At 37.1% G+C, this 25,249-nt stretch overlaps 2 protein-coding genes across 2 annotated transcripts in view; one reads left to right on the forward strand and one right to left on the reverse strand.

The window, feature by feature from the left end:
* Nucleotides 1-1,275: 1,275 nt before the first annotated feature.
* Nucleotides 1,276-10,083, forward strand: LONRF1 (LON peptidase N-terminal domain and ring finger 1; the record flags this gene model as incomplete). Its single annotated transcript, XM_010002517.1, has 11 exons — nucleotides 1,276-1,401; nucleotides 3,827-3,949; nucleotides 4,532-4,636; nucleotides 5,063-5,300; nucleotides 5,385-5,475; nucleotides 6,295-6,409; nucleotides 6,933-7,054; nucleotides 8,140-8,298; nucleotides 8,410-8,572; nucleotides 8,964-9,116; nucleotides 9,458-10,083. Coding segments are annotated over 11 exons (1,554 nt in total), but the record flags the coding sequence as incomplete, so codon positions are not given.
* Nucleotides 10,084-17,209: 7,126 nt separating this feature from the next.
* LOC104393033 (multifunctional protein ADE2) overlaps nucleotides 17,210-25,249 on the reverse strand; it is a 9,945-nt gene continuing 1,905 nt past the window's right edge. Inside the window, exons 2-9 of the mRNA XM_010002491.1 lie at nucleotides 24,975-25,172; nucleotides 22,208-22,386; nucleotides 21,329-21,508; nucleotides 21,107-21,220; nucleotides 19,734-19,817; nucleotides 19,449-19,629; nucleotides 18,315-18,473; nucleotides 17,210-17,614 (exon numbers count right to left, since the gene is read on the reverse strand). Coding sequence (XP_010000793.1) covers nucleotides 17,448-17,614; nucleotides 18,315-18,473; nucleotides 19,449-19,629; nucleotides 19,734-19,817; nucleotides 21,107-21,220; nucleotides 21,329-21,508; nucleotides 22,208-22,386; nucleotides 24,975-25,172 — 1,262 coding nt within the window. The 3' untranslated portion in view covers nucleotides 17,210-17,447. The remainder of the gene's footprint in view (nucleotides 17,615-18,314; nucleotides 18,474-19,448; nucleotides 19,630-19,733; nucleotides 19,818-21,106; nucleotides 21,221-21,328; nucleotides 21,509-22,207; nucleotides 22,387-24,974; nucleotides 25,173-25,249) is intronic.

Here is a 25,249-nt window from a genome sequence, read left to right on the forward strand (position 1 = left end):
ATGTCCCGGACTTCTGTTAATACAGACATTTTATTATGTCTAATATAAAAACCAAGGAAGCCAGATTTGGGGGTGTTTATATTTGAAGGAAAACTGTCAACTCCAAAGAAATCAGAAAGACTGTAGTTTTCAGCTGTGGAATCTTTTGTCAGTTTTGATGTTCTTAACCCCTTCTTTTCCTCGAGGGTCTTTTAATATGTAGCATTGTGGATCTAAATGCAAAGCAGTGTATTGGAATACATGGGAACATTGACCAGTCTGGCTTTTAAATGTCAAACATGCTAATGTTGGAAATTAGGAAGATTTAAACTAGACATTTAGAATAGGCTAAGACAGAGTATCTAATTGAAATGAATCCCTTTTTAGAAAATCTTGTTGAAAGAAACTTAAATATTAAGTATTGCTTATGGTAGACCAATATGTGACTTATTCAATGAAAAACACAGATGTATAAAAAAAAAAAATCAAGAACAAAGCCATGTGATGGCTTTTTTTCAAAGCAAAAACTACAATTAGTTGTGTTATGAAAAACAGTTTTAGTGGTGTGGAGGTGGGTATGCTTCCCATTTAGAGGTTGCTATACTGGAAGTGCAAAGTACTGCACATTGGGCAGGAGAACTTCTCTTTACTAAACACTTACTAGGGTTTTTCTGTTGCAGAAGTTCTACTAATACAAGTCCTTACAACAGGGCTGCCAAGTGTTAAAGAAATTCTCTAGTCTTTTCAGACTATGTAGTGATAAAGCCTATTGCTGGTACTTACCAGATCGAAAGTGGCATTTGTATCTCAAGCCATAGTTGAAAGGGGTTGGACATTAAAAGTAAATGACAGTATGAAGAAAAACTAGAACATATGAAAGCAGACTTTGTAATACTTGGATATCTGGGAATTCACTGCACTTTTATTAAGATTTTTGTGGGTTTGAATCGTTGTACTGTAAAGCTAAAGTCTATTTACTCAGTGTTCAAGTTCTGGTGTCGCAGCAGAACTGAGCAATACTTTATTCTGTCAACCTCAGTGTTAGACTTTTAAATATATTTTCTTGTTGCTGCAATATACATTAGAAGGTATGAAATTTGATGCTTGATTTGAAAGACATAAGCCTGAAATTACTGCCACTTTTATTACCCAAACATTGGGGGGGTGGGGGAGAATGTACTCCAGTAATTTTGAAAGCTTGGTACAAAAAAGTGTGGTTACAACATACCACTATGAAAGCATATCTAATTAAAAATTACAATTTTCTGAGTTATTAAAAGTGTTACTTAATTTTTGTCTTCAGATTCTGGTGACTTAATGCTAAGAATTTACAGAGCTGAGTCATATGTTGGCCTCCAAGAATATAAAACAGCCATAGAAGACCTGAATTTTGTTATTTCTAAAATGCCAAATTGGCCAGAGGTAAGCTGATACAAACTCTTCATTTATCACAATCTGTGTTTATAAAATGAATGAATTCTGAATTATACTTGTGTCAGTTTAAGAACCCAGGTCAGCTACTTCAAATGTTTTCTTACAAGACATGCAAAATGCTAAAAGGTATCTTAAAATAGGTATTTATTTGAGATAATGAAGTGATGAGTATGGAAGGTTAGAGCTGACTAGCCTGTCTACTTGGAAGTGTTAATTTACCCTTCATCAAAAACTTCAGGTATTTTTAATTCTTATTACAATGTGAGGTGCTATCTTTGGACAAAAAGTGCAGTAGAACTGGCTTCCTGGCAAGTATTTTGAAGTACTTTGGTGCTGTTTGCAGTTACTTGTCATTATTTTATTTCTTTATAAGAATATTTGTGTTCTCTTAAGGAAAGTTATTAAATACTTAAATTTTTAACTTTGGATTAATGTTATTTAACTGGATGGTTTGCTGAAATTGTGCAGCCAGCTTTAATTGCTTGAAAGCAGAATTTCTGAGGCCTGTATGTTTGGTATGTTGATGTAACTGAGTTTTAACATTTCTTGTGCTATGTACAACTTAGTGCTTTTAAAGCTCTGCACTTCCTTGAAGTTTTTATGCTTTGCTTGTATTTCCCGAAGTCAGAGCATTTTAAGCATTATCTCTTCCTTGAGAATGTCACGTGAGATGAGTGAGCACCGTTGCCAGTCAGGACTAGAAATCTTGGCTCTATGTTAACATTTCTCTCACATTTTTTTAGTTCTGTTGGTAAAACAGCTTGCTATATAAATAGGACAACACAATTTTCTTCTCCAAATATTACCAAAGAGTAAAAAAATACTTAGCACAACAATAAATCAGCTTGCAAATAATACTGGCTAAAAAAAGTGAGTAATGTGTTTGGAGCCTTTTTTAGTGGCTCTGATACTTGGCATTGGGATAGTTTATGATGATGTAACCTGTAACAGCTGAGGGTTGGGGTTTCTTTTGTTTATTTGTTAATTTTTATTAAGGGAAGAACACTGCTGTTTTAGCTTGGAAAGTTTTTCTTTGAAAAGCCTAAAGAAACTCAGTGGGAACAGAGCTTTGCAAATAGCACAGGCAGCTGGGGAGTCACAGGCCTTCAGAGCTGTGAGATGCTGCATATTACAGCACTGTCTAACCTCTGAGCACAGCAGGAACAGAAAGATCTCACTGCACAAGGCAAGATAACTACTGCTGTCTTGGTCTCTCCTGTGCTCAGTAGTTCCCTGGCTACTGCAAATTCAAGAGCATCCTACTTTTTGCCTCTTGGCATTGGTAGTAATATCTACTTTCCTCTATATGTTTAGGAAGAAACGTCACTTCTCTTACATGAGATTGGTTTGATGGATTTATCTGACAGTTCTTAGAACTTCTCTGAAGGAAAATAAGCTGTCTGTAAGAGGAGAATTAGCATACGTTCCTTCTTCATGATACATCTTAATGAAACTGCCTAAATCCGTCCAAGATGATGTATGCCCTCATCTGACAGCCTTGTTTAACAGATTCTACTGTTAATACTGGCAGTTGCCCAGTAGAAACTGCTCTCTGAGGTTTACTGGTTTGATTTTTTTAAAGTTTGGTTTTCTGGCCATTATCCAAAAATCTCATATATAACTAGAAGCTGTTGTTTATCTAACTTTTGTTAGATAACAATTGATTTTATGTGACTCATATTTATATTATGACAAACAACCTTTTAAAATTTAGGGAAGCTGGATAGGGACTTCTTAGTTCTAATACCATATAGTCACATGTAGGTTCAGCAAAATTCAGTAGTGTTCTCCCCACTCTACTTTTTCTTTCAGAGAAAATAGTGAACAGATTCTCCCCCCCCCAAGCCCCACTGCTGTCTAGTGTTCAAGAATAAAATATAGTTGCAGGAAGGAATTTTAAAAGTTCATTGTTTTGTGTTACAAATATAGTTTAAGGTGTATGTAAGGGACACATGGTTGTGTGAATTGTTTGGTTTGTAGGTAGTCGTTTGCAGGCTGGAACCATGAGGCTTTTAGTAAAACAGAAGGGAAAAATGGGTAAGATGTATGAAATTATGTAGTAATTTGCATTGCATGTCCCACTTCTTCCCCTCTGAAGGCTCATAGAAAGGGAAAATTCAGACTTTCTGTAAATTCAGCGCTAGTCAGGTTTTTAACCATTTGTGTAAGCCAAAACAAATTAACTGAAAGGAGACTAACACCAGCCTATCCCATGACTCCTTTCAAACACTGTAGGGAAGGCGCTAGACAAGGCATATAGGTAGACCACACTGTGCACAGTTGAAGTTTTTTGAAGACCTACATTCATTTTGTCATGGAGGGTTCTAATTCTCACTCTGTTGTAATACCTGTGGGATGAATACTGCCATTCTGTATGCTCTCTAGAAACGTCTTTGTGGTGTCTGTTTTACAGGTCTACTTCCGGAAAGGGAAAGTGCTGCAAGACTCTGGTTTTTTAGGTGATGCCTTACAACTGTTTCTACAGTGCTTAGCCCTTGATGAGGATTTCCTTCCAGCCAAGCTAGAAGTAGAAAGGGTAAGGTGTTCGTTTTTTTGAAACAGGATTACTATATCTGACTTGATTCCTTTATAAATCTTCCATTATGGTAAACTTCATGCATTTAAAAATCATCAACACATTCAGAGAAGACTCTGGTGGAAGATTAATTCCTCCAAGATTTATCATACTACAGTGAAGAAATAATCCTAATGTGCAAGATTTGAGTACACCTTTCAAAGTACATATACTTCTGAAGATAACTGAACAAAAGTCTAGAAAACTGGAAAGCAGGCAGCAAGTTAAATATTCTCATCTAAACACTTCTGTGCTCAGAGCTTGACAGCTTTTCTTTGATAACAAAAATTTACATTGAAAAAGCTGCATGATATTGAATTGATAATGTCTGTCCGTTTGAAGAGCACACAGTAGAAAAGATTTTTAGATTATTTTTAGTAGGATGGGCATGTAAGATTCTGCTTGTTCTTAACTCTTATTTCTCAGTGCTTAAATAAACCTCTATGAGGATAACAATATAGATTTTTTTTAATGTAGTTATATAATAAAGCTATGTTTAGATCCTTTTTCATCATTATGAACATTTAGATGTTTGTTTTCTAGACATTGTGTGATGTGCTGTCACCAGAGAAGTTGGGAGAAAGTCTGAAGGAGTCTGCTTGGAACTCACCACATAATCGAAATAAACCTTTTCTACTTGGTTCTGAGGTAAGTGTTACTGCAACTTACAGCTTTGTCCTGAGCAAGTAACAAACCTGCTATCCAGCCTAAATTCTGTTTTTTTTCCAAATTGGCTAATTACAGAAAGAACTTATAATTTGGAATTAATGTATTTTCATTTGGAGTGTTAGACTTCTCATTCCAATGCACTACTTATTAGATGGTACTCAAGTTTGGAATTAGTGACTTCAAAATAAAGATAAATAGATTTTTTTCCTTTTCTTTGAAGCAGATGAAGATCTTGAAACTGTTAATGCTAAGCAAATTTTAGTACTGTCTTGACTTACCAAATTCTTCTACTTAACTAACTAATTGTGGCTATCAATTTGACGTACTTGTCTTTGCCTGTTCACATCTTGTATACTTAATTTGTGTTACTTCTTAAGTAAAGTTCAGTTCATTTTGCTATTTTAGAGTTTAGGAGGATCAGAGGTACTGGAGCCTGTCAGTGGAAGCTTAAATCGTGCGCAGTCTGCCCATGCTCTTAACTCAGCAAAAGACCTTGCCAAGGAAGGTGGCTTAAAGAGAGTCTCTTCTGAACCCCTTCTCTCTGGCCAAGAAAAAGGCGCTTTGTTGAAAAGAAAGCTTTCCTTTTCAGAACAGGATACAGTTGTATGTGAAGATGGAAGAAACAAACACAAAAAACAAGGAGGTACGCAGTCACTTACTTTAAAATTTAAGTGCTTCCTGTCTTGTGCCTTTCTTTGAAGGAGTATTTTGTCTTACTTTTCCTTAGAAAGTACAAAAAGGGACATGACACTGGCTTTTGGAACAGTTCCAGGGGATTTGATCGATATATCAGATTTTGAGTGCTCTCTATGTATGAGGTAAGATTTCCTCCTTGATTTCTATTATAAATGCTTGGCTACCTTGTGTGAGACATACAAACTGAGGTACTTACAGGTTGTGATCAGTTCTCATACTGGTAATTTCCAGCCTTTGCTAGAGTTGTTATTTAAATGTGTTACTTGCTATAGTGCTATATAATACAGCATTGTTTTTATCAAGCTGCTTTTTAAATTACATTTGGTGTTGTTAACTGGTAACCTTAAAACAATAGATTCTTTTGGAGGTTTTTTTCAGTCAATAAAACTATTTAACTTCTTACTTTGGGAAGGCTAATGCTTATAAGTATAGCCTGTGAACCTCATATTTGTCTAAGAGCTGTAGTTATTGAAGAATTTTAGTCTACTTAAATGTAGCTTTTGTATTTGAAACCTCTTATGGAGTCATCTTCGTTTTCAGAATGAATACTTTGAAACATGGTATATACTAAACTGTCCATAGTTATGTTAGTAGTATGTAATACTGCTATTAAAACAACTTTGCTACTCAAAGAATCACTTAGTATTGTGTATCCTGAATTGTTTTGTAGTGAGACCAAAACCATTGTACACTGGAATAAGTGTTTAGATATTTAGTGTTGAAATATGTCCAGATGCATCAGAAAACACAAAAAATGAATGGTGCAGTGGTAAATGGAAGCAAACTGCATTATAGAGAGGAAAAGGAGAATAAGAAGATAGTAGATTAATTGCCTCTGGTTTGTTATGATATAGCCAGTTTTAAAAATTAAAGAGGTTGATTACTGACTTACCAAAAGACACACTTGCCATGGTATCTAACTTTTAGTAACTTTGTTTCAGGCTATTCTATGAGCCAGTGACAACCCCTTGTGGACATACTTTTTGCAAAGGTTGCTTGGAACGGTGTTTAGATCATGCTCCCCAGTGTCCACTCTGTAAGGAGAGTTTGAAAGAGGTACGGTTTCTCAGTAGAGCTCACAAATAAAAACATTGTATTATTTTAAAGGCTGTTTGACTTAACAACTTGGATTCACTTAGGTTATGGATTGCTCCTAGAAAGGAAAAAATTAAGACATGCTTTGTCAATACAAGTTGATTAGGTTTTTCTCAGAGTCTTAGAGGCTTTGTGTTTCTGTGTCCATCTGCTTTATTGGTGTAATTAAATCCTGAGCATTTGTAAACTTTGGTAACTATTCAGTTAAACCTCTCTGTGATTTCTGTCTCTGGTAAAAGCATAGAAATACAAACTGTATTAGACACTAAGAATGAAAACAGAGAATCTCATTTTCAGCTATTAGAGTAATGTTAGAGGTTAAGTAATGAAACATGAGAACTTCAGAGCCGTAATTTTTCACGGGTTTAAATCTAACTTATGACACATTTTATACAGAAAGGTTTAAAATAAAAGTTGCATTTTCTCAAGCCTTTTGTTAATATATATGAAAAGAAATATTAATACATTTTTTAATTGCTTACAGTACCTTGCAAGCAGAAAATACAGCATAACAGAATTGCTGGAGGAATTAATAATGAAATATTTGTCTGATGAGTTATACGAGAGGAAAAGAATTCATGCTGAAGAAACAGCTGAACACTCAAAGTAAGCTTGATGTCTTTTATCTAGAAAACCTGAGAGATTGGTATGGAAATCCTTTTTAGAAATGTGTTCTTTTTTTTTATTATTAATAATGGCATATTATGGATGCAAGAAGGAGTATAAAGACATGTATTTCAGAAAATTAACAGTTTTTTAACTACTTTTAAAATAAAAACCCACTCTTTAGTAGTAGTAACATGAGGCCCTTCAGTTCCCTACAAAATATGTTTGCCCTTCTGCTTCTTTTTCTGTGTGTATTGTCATGGAACTTCAGTTTTAGCTTTGCTGTTGTTAATGGAATTTTCCTCTTGAGTTGGCTGCAGAATCTCAGATACTTGAGTTGCTTTTGAAGCAGTTCATGATAGACATTAATTGTAGGTGCTAAAATGTAGCTATAAAGCTACAGCTTATGAGACTTGCCAAACAGAACCCATGCATTAAAATTAAGTTTCATAGTCTGAAAGGTATTACATGCCTGCTAATGTTTTAATGCTAACTTGTTTGTAACAACTATCAACTGTACATATTTGATAAGACAGAATGAAAAAGAATTTGTTTTCCAGCTAGGCCTGCTGAGGCACAGTGTAAGGTAAAAATCACACAGTGAGTTGCATCTTGTGATACTGAGTCTATAATTGAAAATAGTCTAAATGGTGACCTAGCTACTATGTAGTTGCTGCTACATTTTTCTAGTTCCAGAAGGTTTGGGCCTCTGAGGGCATAATGGCTTTTATGGCTCAAACTAAAGCAAAAAGGAAAAAAATAACTAACATTCCTGTCCCAAAACAAAGCGCTTCCTTCACTGATAAGATACTGTCTAGATAAATAGTCATTTAGTTATACACAATAACAGGTTTACTGTCCAGTATGTATTCAAACCAATGCATAGATATTCAGCCACTGCTACTACTATTTTTTTTAATGTTTATAAAAGTTATTACAATGTTCTTGCTTGTTATTAAACTTCAAAAAGAGTGCTTTATGACCTCAAATACAGCAAACATGCTGAAAAAAAATAATTTATTGTCTTGGCATAGTTCTGTGCTTAGGTTTTAAAGCCATATATTTCTTTTGATGTTCTCTTGAAGCTTGACCAAGAATGTTCCAATATTTGTTTGCACTATGGCATATCCTACTGTGCCTTGCCCTCTACATGTGTTTGAGCCAAGATACCGACTAATGATTCGCAGAAGTATGGAAACTGGGACTAAACAGTTTGGGATGTGTATAAGTGATTCTCAAAATGGGTAGGTGTACATCCTCATTCTAAGCTTCTTAACTCTTAAGTCTTTTTTTCATTTTAAAAAGTGTCCTTTTAGAAGTGTGTAATTGCATTGTTGACAAGGTCTCTCTTTTAGTTTTGCAGATTATGGATGCATGCTCCAGATTAGGAATGTTCATTTTCTACCCGATGGACGGTCTGTTGTTGATACAGTTGGTGGGAAGAGATTTCGAGTTTTACAGAGAGGGATGAAAGATGGTTATTGCACTGCAGACATTGAATATTTGGAAGATGTTAAGGTATCCAGAATGCTGCCTAAATACTTACTAGTGCTAATATCTTAAGATTTTTTGCTTAATTTGTTTTTGAGAGCTCTATTTCAAATGTTCAGGTCCTTAGGCCACTGGAAAATTCAGTGTCAGCACATGGAAGAAATGGAAGCTAGCTTATTTTTTATTACTATAAAGCAATAAAAGAAATACTATGCTTTTTGTTTGAACAGTATTTGAAGCTGTAACTTTTAAAAATATCACAGGACTTCTTTACTATTCAGTCATTAGCAATCAAGGTGTAGGAGAATGCAAGTAGATCTAAATGTAGTTGAAATAAAATGTTCTTTTATTTTAGCTTAAACACCTTAGTAATTGCTTCTTTATCTCTAATGGTATTTTCATAACATTCCTGTTATAGGTTGCTGATGAAGAAGAATTAAAGAAACTCAGAGAACTTCACAATTTTGTTTACAATCAGGCCTGCAGTTGGTTCCAAAACTTAAGAAACAAATTTCGCACTCAAATTCTTCAGCACTTTGGGCCAATGCCTGACAGGGAAGAAAATATACAGGTGAGACATCATTTAATATCAATTATTAGGTGCTTACTTCTAAAAAGAAACACCCTGTTAACTACTGCTAAACAGTAAAAGAAAAAAGACTTTTTTCCCCAGCTTTGAAGGCAGTAAGGCTTGCATCTTGTTTCTCTTACAAGAAAGGCAAATCTTTCACTGTTTGAAGTTTTTGCTGGAAAGGATGATATGCTGCTGTGGAGTAATCTTTGGCTAGTGCCATAAACTGCTGCATAAACTTTAAACTACTTTTTCTTGATGATGACTGTGTCTTTTGATTCTTTGTGTTGGTCAGCTCTACTGCATTGGTTATGAGTAACCAATTTAACTTTTATTTTTAGGCAATGCCCAATGGTCCTGCTTGGTGTTGGTGGCTTCTAGCTGTTCTTCCAGTAGACCCCAGATATCAGCTGTCAGTTCTCTCCATGATGTCTTTAAAAGACCGTCTGATAAAAATCCAACATATACTCACATATTTTTCTAGAGACCAGTCCAAGTGACTAACCGCCTGGGTCTTCCTGAAAAGTTGCTCTGTTCTGGTTGTAGCAGCTGGAATTTTTGCTGCCTTTGCACATCTAGCACTGGTTTGAGAAGTGTAACGAAACTGCTTTTTGTCTCTCCTCCCCACCCTCCTGATGAACTATGTGGTTCTTTGAATGCACACTCTTTTCAACTAGGAGAGAAGACCACTGATGATTACACCAAGTCAATCCAGCTAGATATGTTTTTCACGTTACCTACATTACAATTTGCACTATATAGAAGACAACGTTTTTGAGACTTGATGATTTTAGCCACTGACTTTTTAAAGCTGTGGGAAGTACAGAACTTAAGGCTGACAGTCCAAGTTTACAACATTGAGGAGGTATTAAAAGTTTTGCATATAAGTTTGCCTCATACAATTCTTCTTTTGCTGTTTGCACAATTATTTGAAATATAGTATTGAATGTCACTGTTGGATATTACTACTCTTGTTGAATTATCGTGACCATGAATATGGCACTGATTTTTAACTTATCTTGTAAATGTATGCATCACAAAACAGGTGACATTATGAACTGTATGCTGAACTGAGAGCCAATTTTAAAGAAACAAATGCAAAAAAAAAAAAGTATTTCTTGTCTAAAAGTACTTAAACTGTGAATATGGTTTACATACCTAGGCCTGTATATGTTAAAGAGGAAACTGAAAACTAAATGCTCATACCAGTTCCATTTCTACTGGGCTTTTCAGACTGGCTGTTCTTCCAGAGCACACACTTAGTTTATAGAGCTTAGAAGAAAAAATCTTGGAGTGTGGGTGCGTGTGTGTGTGTGTATTGGGGATTGTGCATCCAGGATTTTAAAGCTTAAAGTTTTATTTGAACTTCTTAAGTTGGTACCAATGTGAGTTCTATGCCTTATTCATATCAATATTAGAGCACATTGCAGTGGCAAGGTTAGCATCGTGCTGCCAATAGGTACTTTTTGTAATTAAAGGTTTGCATATTTGTGAATATGTCTGATACTGGCTTTCTTGTATGTAAATCATTTGTAAAATATTTCTTAAATCTTGCTTTTGCTAATATATTTAATTTTCAATAAATGCTAAAAGTTTGTAATATTTTTAACTTTATCAGAAACTAAATATCACTTTTTCATTTTTCATTTGCTTCTAATCTGGGATCTTAAGTAAATCCAGAAACAGCTGTTGAAGCTACATTAAGGTTGTGGGCACTTAATGATGTAAGTGCTATGTACATAATCTGTTTCTGATTATAGTGCTTGTCTTAGACTGATTATTGGTCAGACAAGTATTTTTGTTAGTGTCCTGCTTTTGTATCTACATCATTTAAATTAAGGTGGTATTGGGTATGAAATTTTCATTTCACAAAACTTAAAAGTTGTGGGAAACTCTTCTTGTGGAATACTTCCATATTTCACAGACTTGCTAACCAGATGCTATGGCCTTGTTCCTGTCTGGAGGATAAGGCTTGTGATATTACAGGCAACCTAAAATCCATTGGGTCACTTTTAATGTGGACTTCTATCTTGGGTAAATTTTCCCTTTATCATATGAATAAAGTGCTGGGTTAACACTTGGAAAGCTTTCTGTATTTCTCCACTTCAGTATGTTACAACTTTAGAAACTTAATCTTTGTATTACCATGATCTTAAGAATGCAGCTGACAAGATTTTTTATTTTTCTTGACAGCAAAAAGTCCCTGTAGCCCCACTTGAAATACCCAAATTATCTAGTGATTTTATTTTTTGTTTTCTTGCACAGAGCTTTGATTTTTGAAATTGACTATTCTTTAGCCTGCTGGGAGATATATTCTAGGTGGTTTTTTACATTCCCCTGAGTTTTTAATAAAATAAAATCAGATAATGTCAGTTGGCTTCTGCTGTCCTATATATATATAAATTCTACTTCTGGAATTGTAAACCATGTAAGAGAAAAATTTATTAGAACGAAACAGCAATATCTACAACAAAAAGAGTAAAGTGAACTGTGATTAAGGCTGATCAAAGTACTACTTTTCAGTAACTGCTCCACAAACATGATCATTGTAGATGCTGTTGGGAATGATATGAAATTGAGAAGGGGGAGGAAAGATATTTAAATGGCCTCTCAAATTGAGATTTTTTTCAAGTGCTTCAACATGAGGCATTGGAGTCACTGTAACATGAAGTATCAGCCCAGAAGTGGTGTGTATACTTCAGATCTTTCTGGCAAGTATTCATTCCTAGTTTTGCAGAATTGTCGCTAGAATTCTCACTGAAATTATTTTGTGGTAAATATCCACCTCTAGTCTCTTTATGCTAATTACTCTTACCAAACAGCATTTGTTACAGCTTGATGCCTTGGGTGAGAACCAATGAACTTTTAGGTTCAGAAACCTTGGCTTTCTTGCTGTAAAATTAAGATTTTAGGTTTCTCCATCTAACAAGATTTTCCTTTTGGAAAGGCTTTGGTGAGTAAATACACAAATTTCATCGCATCCTTTCTAGTGAGTTGTCTCCCTGTGAGCCTTTTACTGGTCAATATGCAACAATATGCAGAAGTGGCTGTAAGATATGTTGGTGGGGATGGCTATGAAGCTTGAAGTGATGCTAGAACATAAGTTGGGAGAAATGTGTGCTCTGAACTCCGAAAGCCTAGGCCAGGTTGAAACACTGCTAGAGGCTTTACAAGACTTATAAGAGTCTTATTAGAGAGAAAGAAGTTGGTAAAGAAGCCTTTATACCTCTAGTTGAGGGGGTTTGTTTTGTTTGGTAAGATGGAAGAATGTCCTGTACTGTAAATAACTTCTAGAGCAGACAGAGTATGTTCATACTCTGTACTAGCTAGGAAGCTGGCCATTTACTAGATGCTCAAGTGTGTTACAAAAGGGAAATGATGTCATGGGAAACCAGGGACAGGGAGCTGTTCTGTCTTAAGACAAATACAGAGCCTTTCCAATCCAAATAGAAATCCTCTGGAGCTTGGAAGTCTAAGCTACTTAATTATGTCATCTATTTGTGTGTGTTTGTTTCTTGCATTCAAGAGCTTCCTCATCTGTCAGCTAGAAATGTTTTTCTTTTGATCAGCACCGGGAAATATACAAGGTGCTTGGGAAGGTGGTCCAGCTTCTCCCTGACACTGCTGTTAGGTGGTGGTAGTTTTTTTCCTTTTTTTTCCTTTTCTCTTGCGTCAGACCTTACGTAGTGGTGGTGACTGAGGGCTACCCCTTGGGGCTGCCACAGGCCGCCCCCTTGCCCATGCTGGTTTAGCAGACCTGCTATCAGACGTTTCAGCCTACTGCCCCCTGCTGAATGAAATCTCGAAAGCTCCGCGTTCCAGTGAGTGAAAACCTGTTCTGTGAAAAGCTCTGTCATTGAAAAGACTTGAACTTGATGCTTGATCTTTTCAAGCATCTGTTGAGCTTTTGGCAACCAGTTTGCTGTACTGTTTTTCCATCAAGATATCCTCCTACTGGTGATAACATCTGCATTAGGAGGAGGGAAAGTGAGAAAAGCTGTTGTAGTTAATTCTTTTACCAAGTTCCACATGAATACATCTTAATTTCTTCTTCAAGAAATTTTGAATTTTACCTTCTATGGGGAATAACAAATCTGTTTTCTCCAAGTCTAAGGTCTTCTGTACACTCAGGGCATACTCCTTGGGAGGCAAGTATTTGACAAAGCTCCTGATTTCAGTCAATTTTCTTACTGAAGAAAGACAGCAGCATGTGCCTAAGGCCTGCAACAAGGCTCCTGAGGTAGAATACCGAACCCCTAGAGGCAGTTGCCACATAGCTCTGGTCCAGCCCGTTGCAGTTATTTAAGGAAACATTGAAACAATGTGGGAGAAAAGATCTTCTGCCCTAACAGATTTCTGTATGCCTGTGGTAGGTAAAACACTCTTCTAAGAAGTAAAGGAAAAGTTAAGTTTTGTTCCTTTCCTCCAGTAAAGAGGGGATTATGGTATATATTGCTATAACCTGGGTGCCTGTTCTGACCTGTAGGGTGCATATTATGAATGAATAGGTATGCTTTGAGATCCTGGCTGGAACACTGACTGTGTATCCTGATGAGGCCTCAGTAAGAGGCAGTTGTGCCCCGTCACGATCTAAAATGCTTCTGCAAAAGCACAAGAACAGTTGTTTAAGTGGCATTAGGTCCCTCTCAGGTAGCCATTGCACAGTGACTCAGGATTTCTGAATGCACACAGATCTGAAATGGAATAGGGATTTTGGAACTGGGACTGCCACCCAATTCTAGAGGTACTTCACCTCTGCAGGAAATTCAGGGTTTGTTGTTTGTTTTTAAATCAACCCTGTATGAAACTTTGAAGTTTTCCTCTTGTACATACCTCAGAACAGGTCTTGATTGCTCAAACAACCTTTACACCTTTTGTCTGAGCCCAGAAATTGAGCATTCTCGTGTAAGCTTTTGGAAGTTTTGAACAGGCAAGTGTGCTATGGAAATGAGTATGACATGCTTACTGCAATGTGATCTAAACACAGGGCAACAGGCTCCTCTGATTTTTCTCTGAAAATGGCTCAAGATTTCCCACACTATTTCACAATAAAGCTGCATTGCTAAAGAAATAACCAGGACTGTGAGAAAAGATTCAAATTCAAAAAAGATTCCCTCACTCTTGTGAGGGAACAGTCATGACTTTTCTTTGGGCATTAATTACTTTAACATGTTCCAAAAAGAAAGGCTTCACAAACAGGGAGGGGATCCCAAGAAGACTAGGTAACATCCTCTCCTAGGCCTTCAGTTCACTTTTTACAAAAGTGCAGGCAGAGGATATTTAAACCATGCGATGCTCTAACATTTGAATTGGGGACAAACCAGTGGGAGCCATGACAGGTTTTCCCCTCATTTTTACAGAGTTTTGAGATTGTTGTTTGTTTTTTTTAAATGATGTTATTAATGCTGAAAACTAGATGCCACTCACCTGTAACTAGAAGTGGTATAGGATGTAAAACAAGTCCTGCCCTCAGCATTCCTTTCTGCTAAGTCTAAACAGCTCCTCGCTGACATCTTTTAAGATCATATACTGTTAAGCAGGTAATTCTGCTAATTAGGACATGATCTAATCAGGGTCCTATGTTCCACAGTACATGCTTAAAAAATATATTTTCATTACAGATATTCCAATTTAATTTAAAAAATGCAAATCAATTTCAGTAACCCCTCTATGTAATAGTTTTTGTAAACATGAAAGAATTTGTTGGGATCACTTTTTTTTAATTGGACAAAAAAAGCAAGAGCTACAAGAGTAATTTCTGGTTGAAGAAATTCTCAGGATATTGCATCAATGTTGGAACGCTCATCCAAGGGGAAGGGTGGTGGGTTGACCTTGGCTGGACACCAGGTGCCCACCAAGCTGCTCTGTCACTCCCCTCCTCAGCAGGTATGTGTGGGTGGTGAAATAAGATGGAGAAAAAATTGTGGGTCAAGATAAAGGCAGTTTAATAATGTAAAAGCAAAGATTTATTCTCTGCTTCTTGTCAGCAGATCATGTCTAGCCCTTTCCTGGGAAGCAGGGCTTCAGTATATGTAGCAGGTGCTCCAAAGGACAAACACCATTAATAACAAACGCCTTCCCCCCGCCCCCCCTTTCCTCCTTGTTGAGCAGGTGTCATATGGTATGGAATATCCCTGTGGTCAGTTTGGGTCAGCTGTCCTGGCTATGTCCCCTCCCCAGATATTGCCTACTCCCAGCCAACTGGGAGGTAAATATTAGGAGACAGCCTTGATGCTTGGGAGCACAGCTCAGCAGTAACCACTACACTGTTATTAGCACCTTCCTAGCTACTAACACAAAGCACAGCAATATGGGGAAAGTTAGCTCCATCTCAGTCATACCCAATAGAGGAAGTATTTTCATTTCATAGGAAAGCTTTGTGAAGAACTTCCAGTGTTAACAACTGATATGCAGCACTTCAGCCTTTAGGGCACCTCTATAAAGCCCTTGCAGATGTGGCAAGACTTTGTAGGTTTTATCCACTGCTCACAGCAACACACTGTTAATGCTAGCTGCTGTGTCTTAGTGCTTCTTTGCAAGACAAGTGCTCAAGCAAGTGTTTGCTTCCAAGAGTTCAGTACACACTGCACACAAAAACCCCCAAACAACCAACCCCTTCCAAAAACTGAAGAAAGACCATCTCTATAGGAAAAAAAAACAACACTAAAGCACTTAGCATGCTCATGCTAAGTAATGTAAACTGGCACCATTTCACAGATTAAGTTAGTATAATCAGGGTGCAAGTAACTTGAGAATAGCAGCTAGAGATAGTACAAAACATTTCAGGTGTAACACTCAAACCATTGCCCATTGCTAATTTTTACTACATGGGGCAGACTGCACAGCCATGCAACATAACAATGCAGGTAGAAGAGATACAAATGTCTGGCTCCAGCTGTCTGTCTCACCCTTGTGCAAGGGTAGTCAGATGACTAATAAGCTTGTCAGGCCACTTACCCATTGGAGTTGACACCATGCTAGTGTTGAGTAGGGAGGGGAAAAAACAGGAAATTACACCCTCACCTCTTGTGTAACTCCACCCTCAGGTTATGTATTGTTATACAGCTGAGCTAACACTGCTGCCACCAGGAGAAAAAAGAGCTGTACTCTCCTTAGTTGTTGGCTCTGCTGCTTGTCTGATTAAACCCATAGACTCAACTCTTTTCACCAAGTAATTTTCCTGCTACTTGAACTTTATACCATTCTCTTGTTAGAAACTTGAAGTCCTGAAGTTAGGTACCACAGCTGATAGGTAGTTTTTGAGTGTACCTACTCAATAAATCTCCCTGAAGTAGTTTTGACTTCAATAGTTTATTTAAAATTGTAAAAGCGTAAATGTTACAGACATTGAGCAATTGCATATTTGTTAGACTCATACTTACTCAGAAGATGGGTATGTGCAAGGACAAGACAGTCATGCTCAGATTTCCCCCCAGTAGTTTGTTGCTTTAGTATTTATTCCCCAGTTCAGTAAAACTTCCATAGAAACAGTGAGGAACTACAGATATATAATAGTTAATTCTTGAAATGTGTAAAGATAGTTTACCAACATCACTTAGCCCTTCAAGAGCTACTTAAGTTAGAGATCTGCCTAGTATTTGAAAGGATGAAGACTAGACTAGGCAAGATTTACAGCAAACAGGCAACAGGCCATTACAGTTCACTCAAATAATTTGTATTTATAGCTCAAAAGTATGTGTCACCTTTATCACATTCCAGAAGATACTAGTGGGGTATGTATACACACACATTTAAAAACCCAACATGTATGTATATACATTTTTTAAATAAGGCAAGTATTAATTTCAGGCTGTGAAAACATGTTTCCAGCCCCTCTTCCTATTAATACAGGATATGTTGCAATTTTATTGCTAAAGAAAATGGATCATCATTGCAAGCAGAACAGCATCAGTACTGGCTTTAGTCAGCAGTCCAGTTGAGTTAATAAGGTTTAAGATACACATTATTACTATGGAAGAACCGTACTTTTACAGAAATACAGAAGACTAGTTGAATTACATTTAGATCACACCAGATCATTCTCTTGACATAGGCTGTAGTTAACAGTATATACTAAAAGCAGAACAGCCCCATTTTGGAGCAACAGAAAGATATCTAAAATACTACTTCCTCATCTTTTATTAAGTTGTTTTATTAAAAAATACACAAAGGAAGGATGAGGACACAACATACTTCATCTGCTGCTCTAACAATGCCTTCTGTAAAAAAGGATGCAGGACTTTTGAGCTCATCCAAATGTAAATCCTAATATGTCTCAATATGCACACCATTATCTTTGTGTAGCTTTTAAGTATTACTTCTTAGTATGATTTACAAGCTGCACTCTCGAAGTTTTTTGTCAGCCTGCTTCAAGGAGATCCAGGTGTTCAATATGTTTGATCGCAGTTTGGCCCACACCAAATGGTTGTTTAACCCAAATATCTGGGCAGCAAACTGGGCAGCTCCTTCAGGTGACAGAGTGGTAGGACAGCTAAGACCTGCAGAGAAGAGTGCCACTTACCAAAGTGCATTTTATAGTCAAGTAAAACAGTGCCTCCAAAGAACAATTTAAGACAATGTTCATGTCAGCTTCCAGGAACCACATGATCTAGTTTTAATACTGAAGTGTCATGTGTTCTGCTACTTCTAACACTACTGCTTCATGGCAAGCCAAAAGCCAGCATACCAAATGACTGCCCTTATACAGAGATAGCAGACTTCTAGGCCTCCTAGTTGCCAAGCATCCATTCATGTCACTAACAAAGGTAAAAATGCAGTGAGGTAAGAGTTAACCTCTTACCTACATGAATTGTGGATAAATACATATTTTTGTATTTGATCATAAAAAAATGCAGCAACACAAAATTCAAAATTCAATTATTCAAAAATAAATTACTTCAATCTCCATTATTACTAATTCCAATTACTAATTCAAATTTCCAACTGGAATGTTTAGCAAGGATAAACCAAGGTTTATATTTTTGCCAAGATTATTCTTATTTAATCTTTGCTCTGTGTGTTGGGCTTTTTGCCATCAAGAGGTCTAAGACTGTATGCAAGATAATTCTAAATACTTTGTTTGCTACTGATTCATCTAGTTTTCCAGTGTTTTTCCATGTGTTTGTATATGTACGTACACTAGAATACAACAAAATAGAGCTAGGCTAGAACAAGACTGCAAGCTGAAGATCATCTTACCACTAGGTAGTCTGAGAGAGGACCACACATCCTGAGTACCCCAGTCAGCTGAGAGCGGAGGACAGTTGACAACTGGGTAAGCAGTGTTGCCAGACATTACTGGCCCCAAACCGTTGCTTCTGCCAGCTACTGCAACAAACACTGTTGGAATTCCATCTCCTGGGGGAAGGAAGACATTAAGAAATAAGCAACCCACCTTGTTCTCTACCACTTGCTTTTGTGGAAACTTTGAGCCCACAATTCTGTTTGCAGATACTTAGTCAATTCCATTACACAGGACTAGAATTTTGTCTCTAACTTCCCCCTATACTGAAGTATCTTCTAAATTTTGCAGCCTTAAACCCCAGCTGCTGTTTATCAGAGCTGAAGTTGGCATGTCTTATTCTGAGGGGAACTCTCAGTATCAGAGGAATAGGTGCTGCTTAGCTTTGTAGAGAACATGGCCATTAAACCTCTGGCATCTTTAAGCATTCCTCTTAAATCTTACACAGTTCACTTCAAAGTGTTTCTCAACTATGTTTATCATGCTTGTAGTTTCACTGAGTAGAAAGTATACTACCACAAAAATAAATACTTCTTATCTCTCCTCTTCAAAGGTGTTTATAGCCTAGTAGAGATTTTAAGTTTTCTTGGTAAATATAAGAATTTAAATGAAGTATTTTTTTTTTCTCTCACGGCATCTAAAATGATGAGCAAGAATGTTTTCACAAAACAGGCAAGAGAACATGGATGAAAGTAACATCCACCTTACAAATAACACATTCACTCAGCTACATAAGCTACTACTCCTCATTTCACCAGCAAGATGCTACAATAAGAGTATTAGCATGATCAAGCCTCAGGCAAGGTAGTTTTGACACTAGGTTAAAAGCAGAGATCAGACTTAAAATGGAAGTTGTGGCTAAGCAGCAGGACAACATGTTACTCTGTAATTGCCTAGTGCAGTCTATAACCTGTCAATTTATAGCTAGCAAGTGTAGAACAGCATTGTAACAGATTGGTGTTCTGTTTAACAAAAAAAAAACAAACAACAAAACAACAAAAACAGATCCCCCCCCCCCAATCTTTAAGTTACCAAGTTATTCTTGAACGTGATACTGTTTCAATTCGAATCAGTGGTTCTTTGGCATTTACCTTCATATTCTGCTTTGATCCTTAGGGTTTCATCTGGCCCTTTGTGAGCAGAGGTCACTCTTAACTCACAAGGAATTCCAAAGGTTGCACATGCCTTCTTTATTTTTTCACAGTGAGTGAGGTCAGAAGAAGATCCCATCAACACCACTACTCTTCCTTGGCTCTTTGTTTTCAGAAGCAACTAGGGAAAAGAGTAGAAGAGGGGTGAGGGAAAGAAAAGCAGTCAACACTATTCAAGACATGCAGTTATCTAGGTATAGATCTGTTGTTCATAAAAACACATACCTCCACTCTTTCTGCAACCCATTCAAAGTTTTTCTTAACCATTTGAAGTGCTTCAGGAGTCACTTCTTTCAGGTCCCGGTAGGACTGAAAAGAGGAAAAAAACCCAACATATTGAAGCTGTTGCATTTCGTGTACACAAAGCACTGATTTTGCTACCATAATCTGTAAGAATTTAAATATTTATGCAGTTTCTAGCAATGCCACAGTAAGGAGAACAGACATTGGTACAGATATAGAAGAGTGGATAAGAAGCAAGGAAGAGTGAAGAACCATCTCAGTAGGTGTAAACTACCTTTACATTACAATTCACAACTATTTGCAAGACAAAAGGCTTTTAGCTACAAGGGTGTCAAGGTTTTCCAAGCTTCCTAAAGGGTAAATTTAAGGAAAGACATACAACTTTTAAAAAATTGGATTTGTAACTACATTATTGCCTGCAGTAACACTGCACCAGCCAGCCTATATTCTGTATGATCTTACCATATATATACATCTTGTTTTAGGAAGGTGAGTAAAAGCACTATCAGATCAATTTATTCAAGCATGTCACTACATTAATTCAGGTAAAGACAAGAATTGAGTTGTTCTGCTTCCCGATTTGAAAGTCATACCCCTCCTCCCACATGCACATTTCGAGATCTTCCCCTGCAACTTATAGCCATTTTCTCTCACAAGGTCTCTGTTACTGGTCTCAACAACTGTCAGAGCAGCTCCTTTGGAGCAGCATTCCCAGACTGGTTATTTCATAACTATTTATCTGGTAACTCAAAGATATTTGACAAGTGTAATGTCTAAAAGTTTAAGTATAGGGCAAGTTTTATTTCAAACTTGTGTCTGCAGCCCTCACGTGGACACAGAATGTTAGTAAGGCAAAGAAAACTGAATATTGAATTCCAAGCTTAACCAAAATAACTTAGGAAGGAAAGCATCCTCCCTGCAGATCCCTCCCTCTTATGTATCACCAGATCTTTTCTAGTAGAGGATACCACTCTGAATTAACAGGAAAACTTGGAAGGAGACCTGGGAACCAGAGCTTCTATTCTTCCTACCAATTTGTTGTCCAAATATTTTATTATCTGCACAACAGTCAGAAATTCTTACTACCCCTGGAAGACACACACTTCACTGCAACACCTGCAGTCAACAGTGCTGTTGAGTATTCCTATTGAAACTACACAGACAGGATTTTTCTTTTGCCATAAACCAGAATCAACTATTTAATGAGAACAGAATCAGCTATTAGGTACCCTATGAGCTGTAACAACATAAGACTTTCTAGAAAAAGCCTCTCTGAAAGCAGATGTTTAACTGCAGAGTTTACTTTCTTCCTTCTCCTCCCTAACTGATTAAGAAGGTAAAGATTATAACAGTACCTGTTTGTCCTTCTGCTGGCTTCTGTCCCCTGATGGCCACAATCTCCATGAATCATTATCAATAACATCAGCAAGAACAATTTCTTTTGTCAGAATATTAACCCCAAATTCAATCTAAAAAAAAACAAACACCACAACAAAACAGTAAGAATCCTATCTTAGGAGCTATACAGTGACATATTGCCTGTCAGACCAGGATCATGAAAAATCAGATTCTTGTACCTTCAGGTCCACCAGAGTGCAATTTTGGGGCTGCCATGATTTTTCCAGAATCTCAAAAATAGCTTGAGTAGAACGAGCCATAATATCCACTTCAGTCTGGCCAATAGTAAGTCCAGCAAAACAGAATTTTGCTTCAATGATCTGCTCCTCAGACCACTGTGGATCGTTATTAGCATCATCCTGTTAAGAAAACCCAAACATATACAACATGTAATTCAACCTTGCTATAAGAGGAAAGTTACCTAACATTATCTTCTAATGGCTTTTCTTGTTTATTTTTCAAAGAAAAAAAAACAACAAATACAGGCTTCAAACTAGTATTTCATATTTTGCATTAAAAATGTAACAGCAATATTGAAAACACTTGCTGCAACACCCTAACATCTTTAAAAGCACTTTAAGTTTGGACAGTGCCTCTAGAATGAGGGTACACTAGACACAACACTTTAGGTCATAGTTTACAAGACATTTATTTCTGCACACATTTCCAGAGAAGTTCAGAATCCTAAGTGACTAGCTAGCTACTTACACTCACCATTCAATTACCCCTGAATTTCTTCAAATATCAACACATTGGTTTCAACTAGTGCCTTAGGCTTACATCTAAAAAGTCTTTATACCACATAAATAAAATATTTTCTTATCTCACATACAATTTGGCTCATTATTCTTCCATAGCTCTTTAAGGCACTATTACATTATATGCACTTTAAAGAAAACAACTGTTAGACAAGAGTGCAAGAAAACATTAGGATAGCAAAATTATCAATACTAAGAGCATTGGTCAGCCACAAGCACTACTTGCTTTATTTATAAGCATTTTGAAGGAGACAATACCTCTGTTTAAGTTTGATTAACGTTACATGAAGGGAAACTTACCTTGTAAAACATCTCAATTTTGGGGGGGTAAAACTTATATCCTTCCTTGACACCAGGGTTTCTTTTGAGGAAGGAGCCAGTAGCAATTCTCCTGCACACCCATTCAATTGGGATCATCTCACAATGAGCTGCTATGAATGCTGTGTCACTGTGTTTCCTGACAAAAGCTGTTTTGATTCCTAAATATAAAGATGGCAACTTAGTTCCATTACTAGACACATTCAACAGTTGAAACAATAGTCTAACATCTTTAAGTACAAATGAATCTTGTTCTTCTCTGGACTTAAGGGACATGCTGAATTTCTTCAGGGTATTTTAAGCCTGCTCTGGCACTGCAAATGTTAATCAATGCAATTATCTTTCAAAAGTCATTAGTTTTGCCAGGTTTATCACACAGTGCTCTGTTGTAGCTCAGAACCTTATTCTCTGGTCAGAAATCCTATTCTTGCAAATAATTTTGTTCACAGAGCTTCTAGAAAGTCTGTCCCTCACAATGGTTTGTTTTGAACAAAAGTGTGCAGCAATCAAGTACCCAAACATGCTCTCCAGTAGAAGATCCATTATACATGCAACAGCAATTGGAAGCGTTCAAATGAGTTAGGAAACATGGCAGTCTTTACTAGGTTGTTTAATGAGGGAGGATGGGGCAGGGAAGAGAATTAGTCCTGCCTTTCATTACAAACTAACATTTACTAGTGCACCAGATCTTAGTGATTTGATAGGTAAAGGCACCAAGATTCAGAAGTGCACACACACACAAATACGCTGCAGCAGGTCAACCTTCTTATGTAAGTCTAAGATGACACCACAGTAAACAGGGACAGCCAACACACGCAGACAGGTGCTGTTGCAAAATGGCTCTTTGCAATTTTACTCTTGAGGAAAGTCCCACCTTTCTCCCCTTAGGGCAAGGCAACTGGCAAGTGCAACTGGCATCTGCCAGAAACAGAAGACAAAGAAGTTGCATCCAGTCAAACCAAGAAGTAGCTCTATTCCATTCCACTTCCAGAGCCATAAAGGAAGAATTAGTCTTAAAATATAGCATTAACATAGACTCCTCAGATTTTGTTTCATTACCCTCAAGGGCATAGTGATTTAAATAATCAACTGCACAGTAAGTCACTTCTAAAGAGGCATTAAGACCCCTGCATGGTTTACTACTACATGTGTCATCAATGCGGATGTGTTTCTGTAGGGCCAACATCAGCTCTATTATAAAACAGAGGAACTTTACCAGAACTTTGTAAATCATCACCTCTAAAAGAGCAGGTTAAGAGTTGCGCAAAGCACACAAACTGCTTCTGTGATAAGGCGTTCACATTATCTGCAGTTTACTCCAGTCACCTAAGCAAACTGAAGAAGAGCCCTGAAAGTTCCCTTGTTACTTTAAAATACAACTGCAGTTTACTCTGCATATTTTCCCACTACACCTGAAGTTACTGAGTACCAGCCATTTAAGGATCTTTGAGAGCTCTACTGCAGTTTCTTCACATTGAAAGTTCATATCTGTAGGATTTTACATATTTTGATTGCCCAATTCTTAAACGACAACAGTTAAGGTAACAAAGTGTCTCATTAATTGTTCCTAAATTATAACTGGTACTGCTACTAATCAACTGCAAATATAATCAGAAAGACCTCGGAGGCTTCTTTGTATTGTATGCACAGTAGGCTTCCCAAGAAAGCCAGTGACTTTGGATTATACTGCCTGACTTGATGTATCTTTGTCTCAGCCCATATTTAAGAACTACTTACACAGAAATACAGGTAGATACAACTCTCCAGAAACCATCTATCTCTTCCCCACATGACACGTGCTAGAACTTCACCGCTGGACTAGTAACTATTACTTTATATGCACTTTATAACAGATAATACAACTTCTAGATTAACTCAGCTAGTACCTGAAGCCATTTTTGTGTGAATGCTTCGAAGTGCACTGAGCACACAGGTATAAACAGTCCTCAAATTTACTGATGCTTTTATTATAATACCATTTGCAGACTCAAGTCAGAAACCCACCAGTATAAAATCCTCTTTGCAATTTGCAGACTCCTCAGCCAAAGGTTCTTCCTCAAAGCAAAGATACTGGCTCCATTTTTGGAAGTGTGGTGCAAAACTTACTTGAATGACTCAAGTTAATTATGTACTCCATGAAAGCTGGCTTCCAGCATGAGAAATATTTTGAATCTTTTAAAGTAAACATTAAGTTCCAGGCATGTTCAATATAGATAAGATTCATGTCTTTGTGATATAGTCCTCATTAAGTATTTAGGTACAAAGCACACAAACACTTAAATGTTGATACAGCACATGCAACTGAGGGGGGAAAAATAAAAAGTAATTTAAAATTATAATCTAATTTTATCTTTTAACATTTCTACACGAATTTCATACGGCTTATACATAGTTTGGCAGCACCACTAGTTAGCAGTGACTTTTATGCAAGCAGATGTAGTACAGAAGGCAAGATGGATCCAGCCCAGTATTACAGGCAAGCACAGGGGTAGAGAAAAACTTAGAGAACTAGAGGGGAGGATTAGAGGTGTCCAAACAAGCAGGAGAAACCATTGCAGTGTTATCTGCGATTAGAAGATTACTTAAGATAGCTTCACGTTCCAAGTGAACAAGCTGCCCACCACCCAGGGAAAAGTGTAACTAAAAACTAACAGAAAAGACACTCAAAAAACCCATCAGTGCCTCATGGCAGGATAAACCAATACTCAGAAACAACACCGTCATTATACTCTACCTTTGAAATACTTACCAGCTTCTTGAAGCAACTGAAACACACAGCTAGTGGTTATATTGGAAATGGCAGCCTTCCCTTCCATTCGGTCCTTCCTGGCTGCGTTGCCCGCTGTTATTTGGTCTTTTGACTGCATGAGAACACATCCCGGGACATCTGGCAGCTCGTACACTTCTTTCGTTTTGCCTTCATTAACTTTTTTACCAAGTTTCAGGTCTAGAGAAATAAATCAATACAACCAGTTTTAGATGTAAGGATTTATTTTTTTCCTTCTTTACTACTCCTCCCCCCCC

The sequence above is a fragment of the Chaetura pelagica genome, unplaced genomic scaffold (genome assembly GCF_000747805.2).
Source record: "Chaetura pelagica isolate M959 unplaced genomic scaffold, ChaPel_1.0 scaffold67, whole genome shotgun sequence".
Classification (NCBI taxonomy): Eukaryota; Metazoa; Chordata; class Aves; order Apodiformes; family Apodidae; genus Chaetura; species Chaetura pelagica.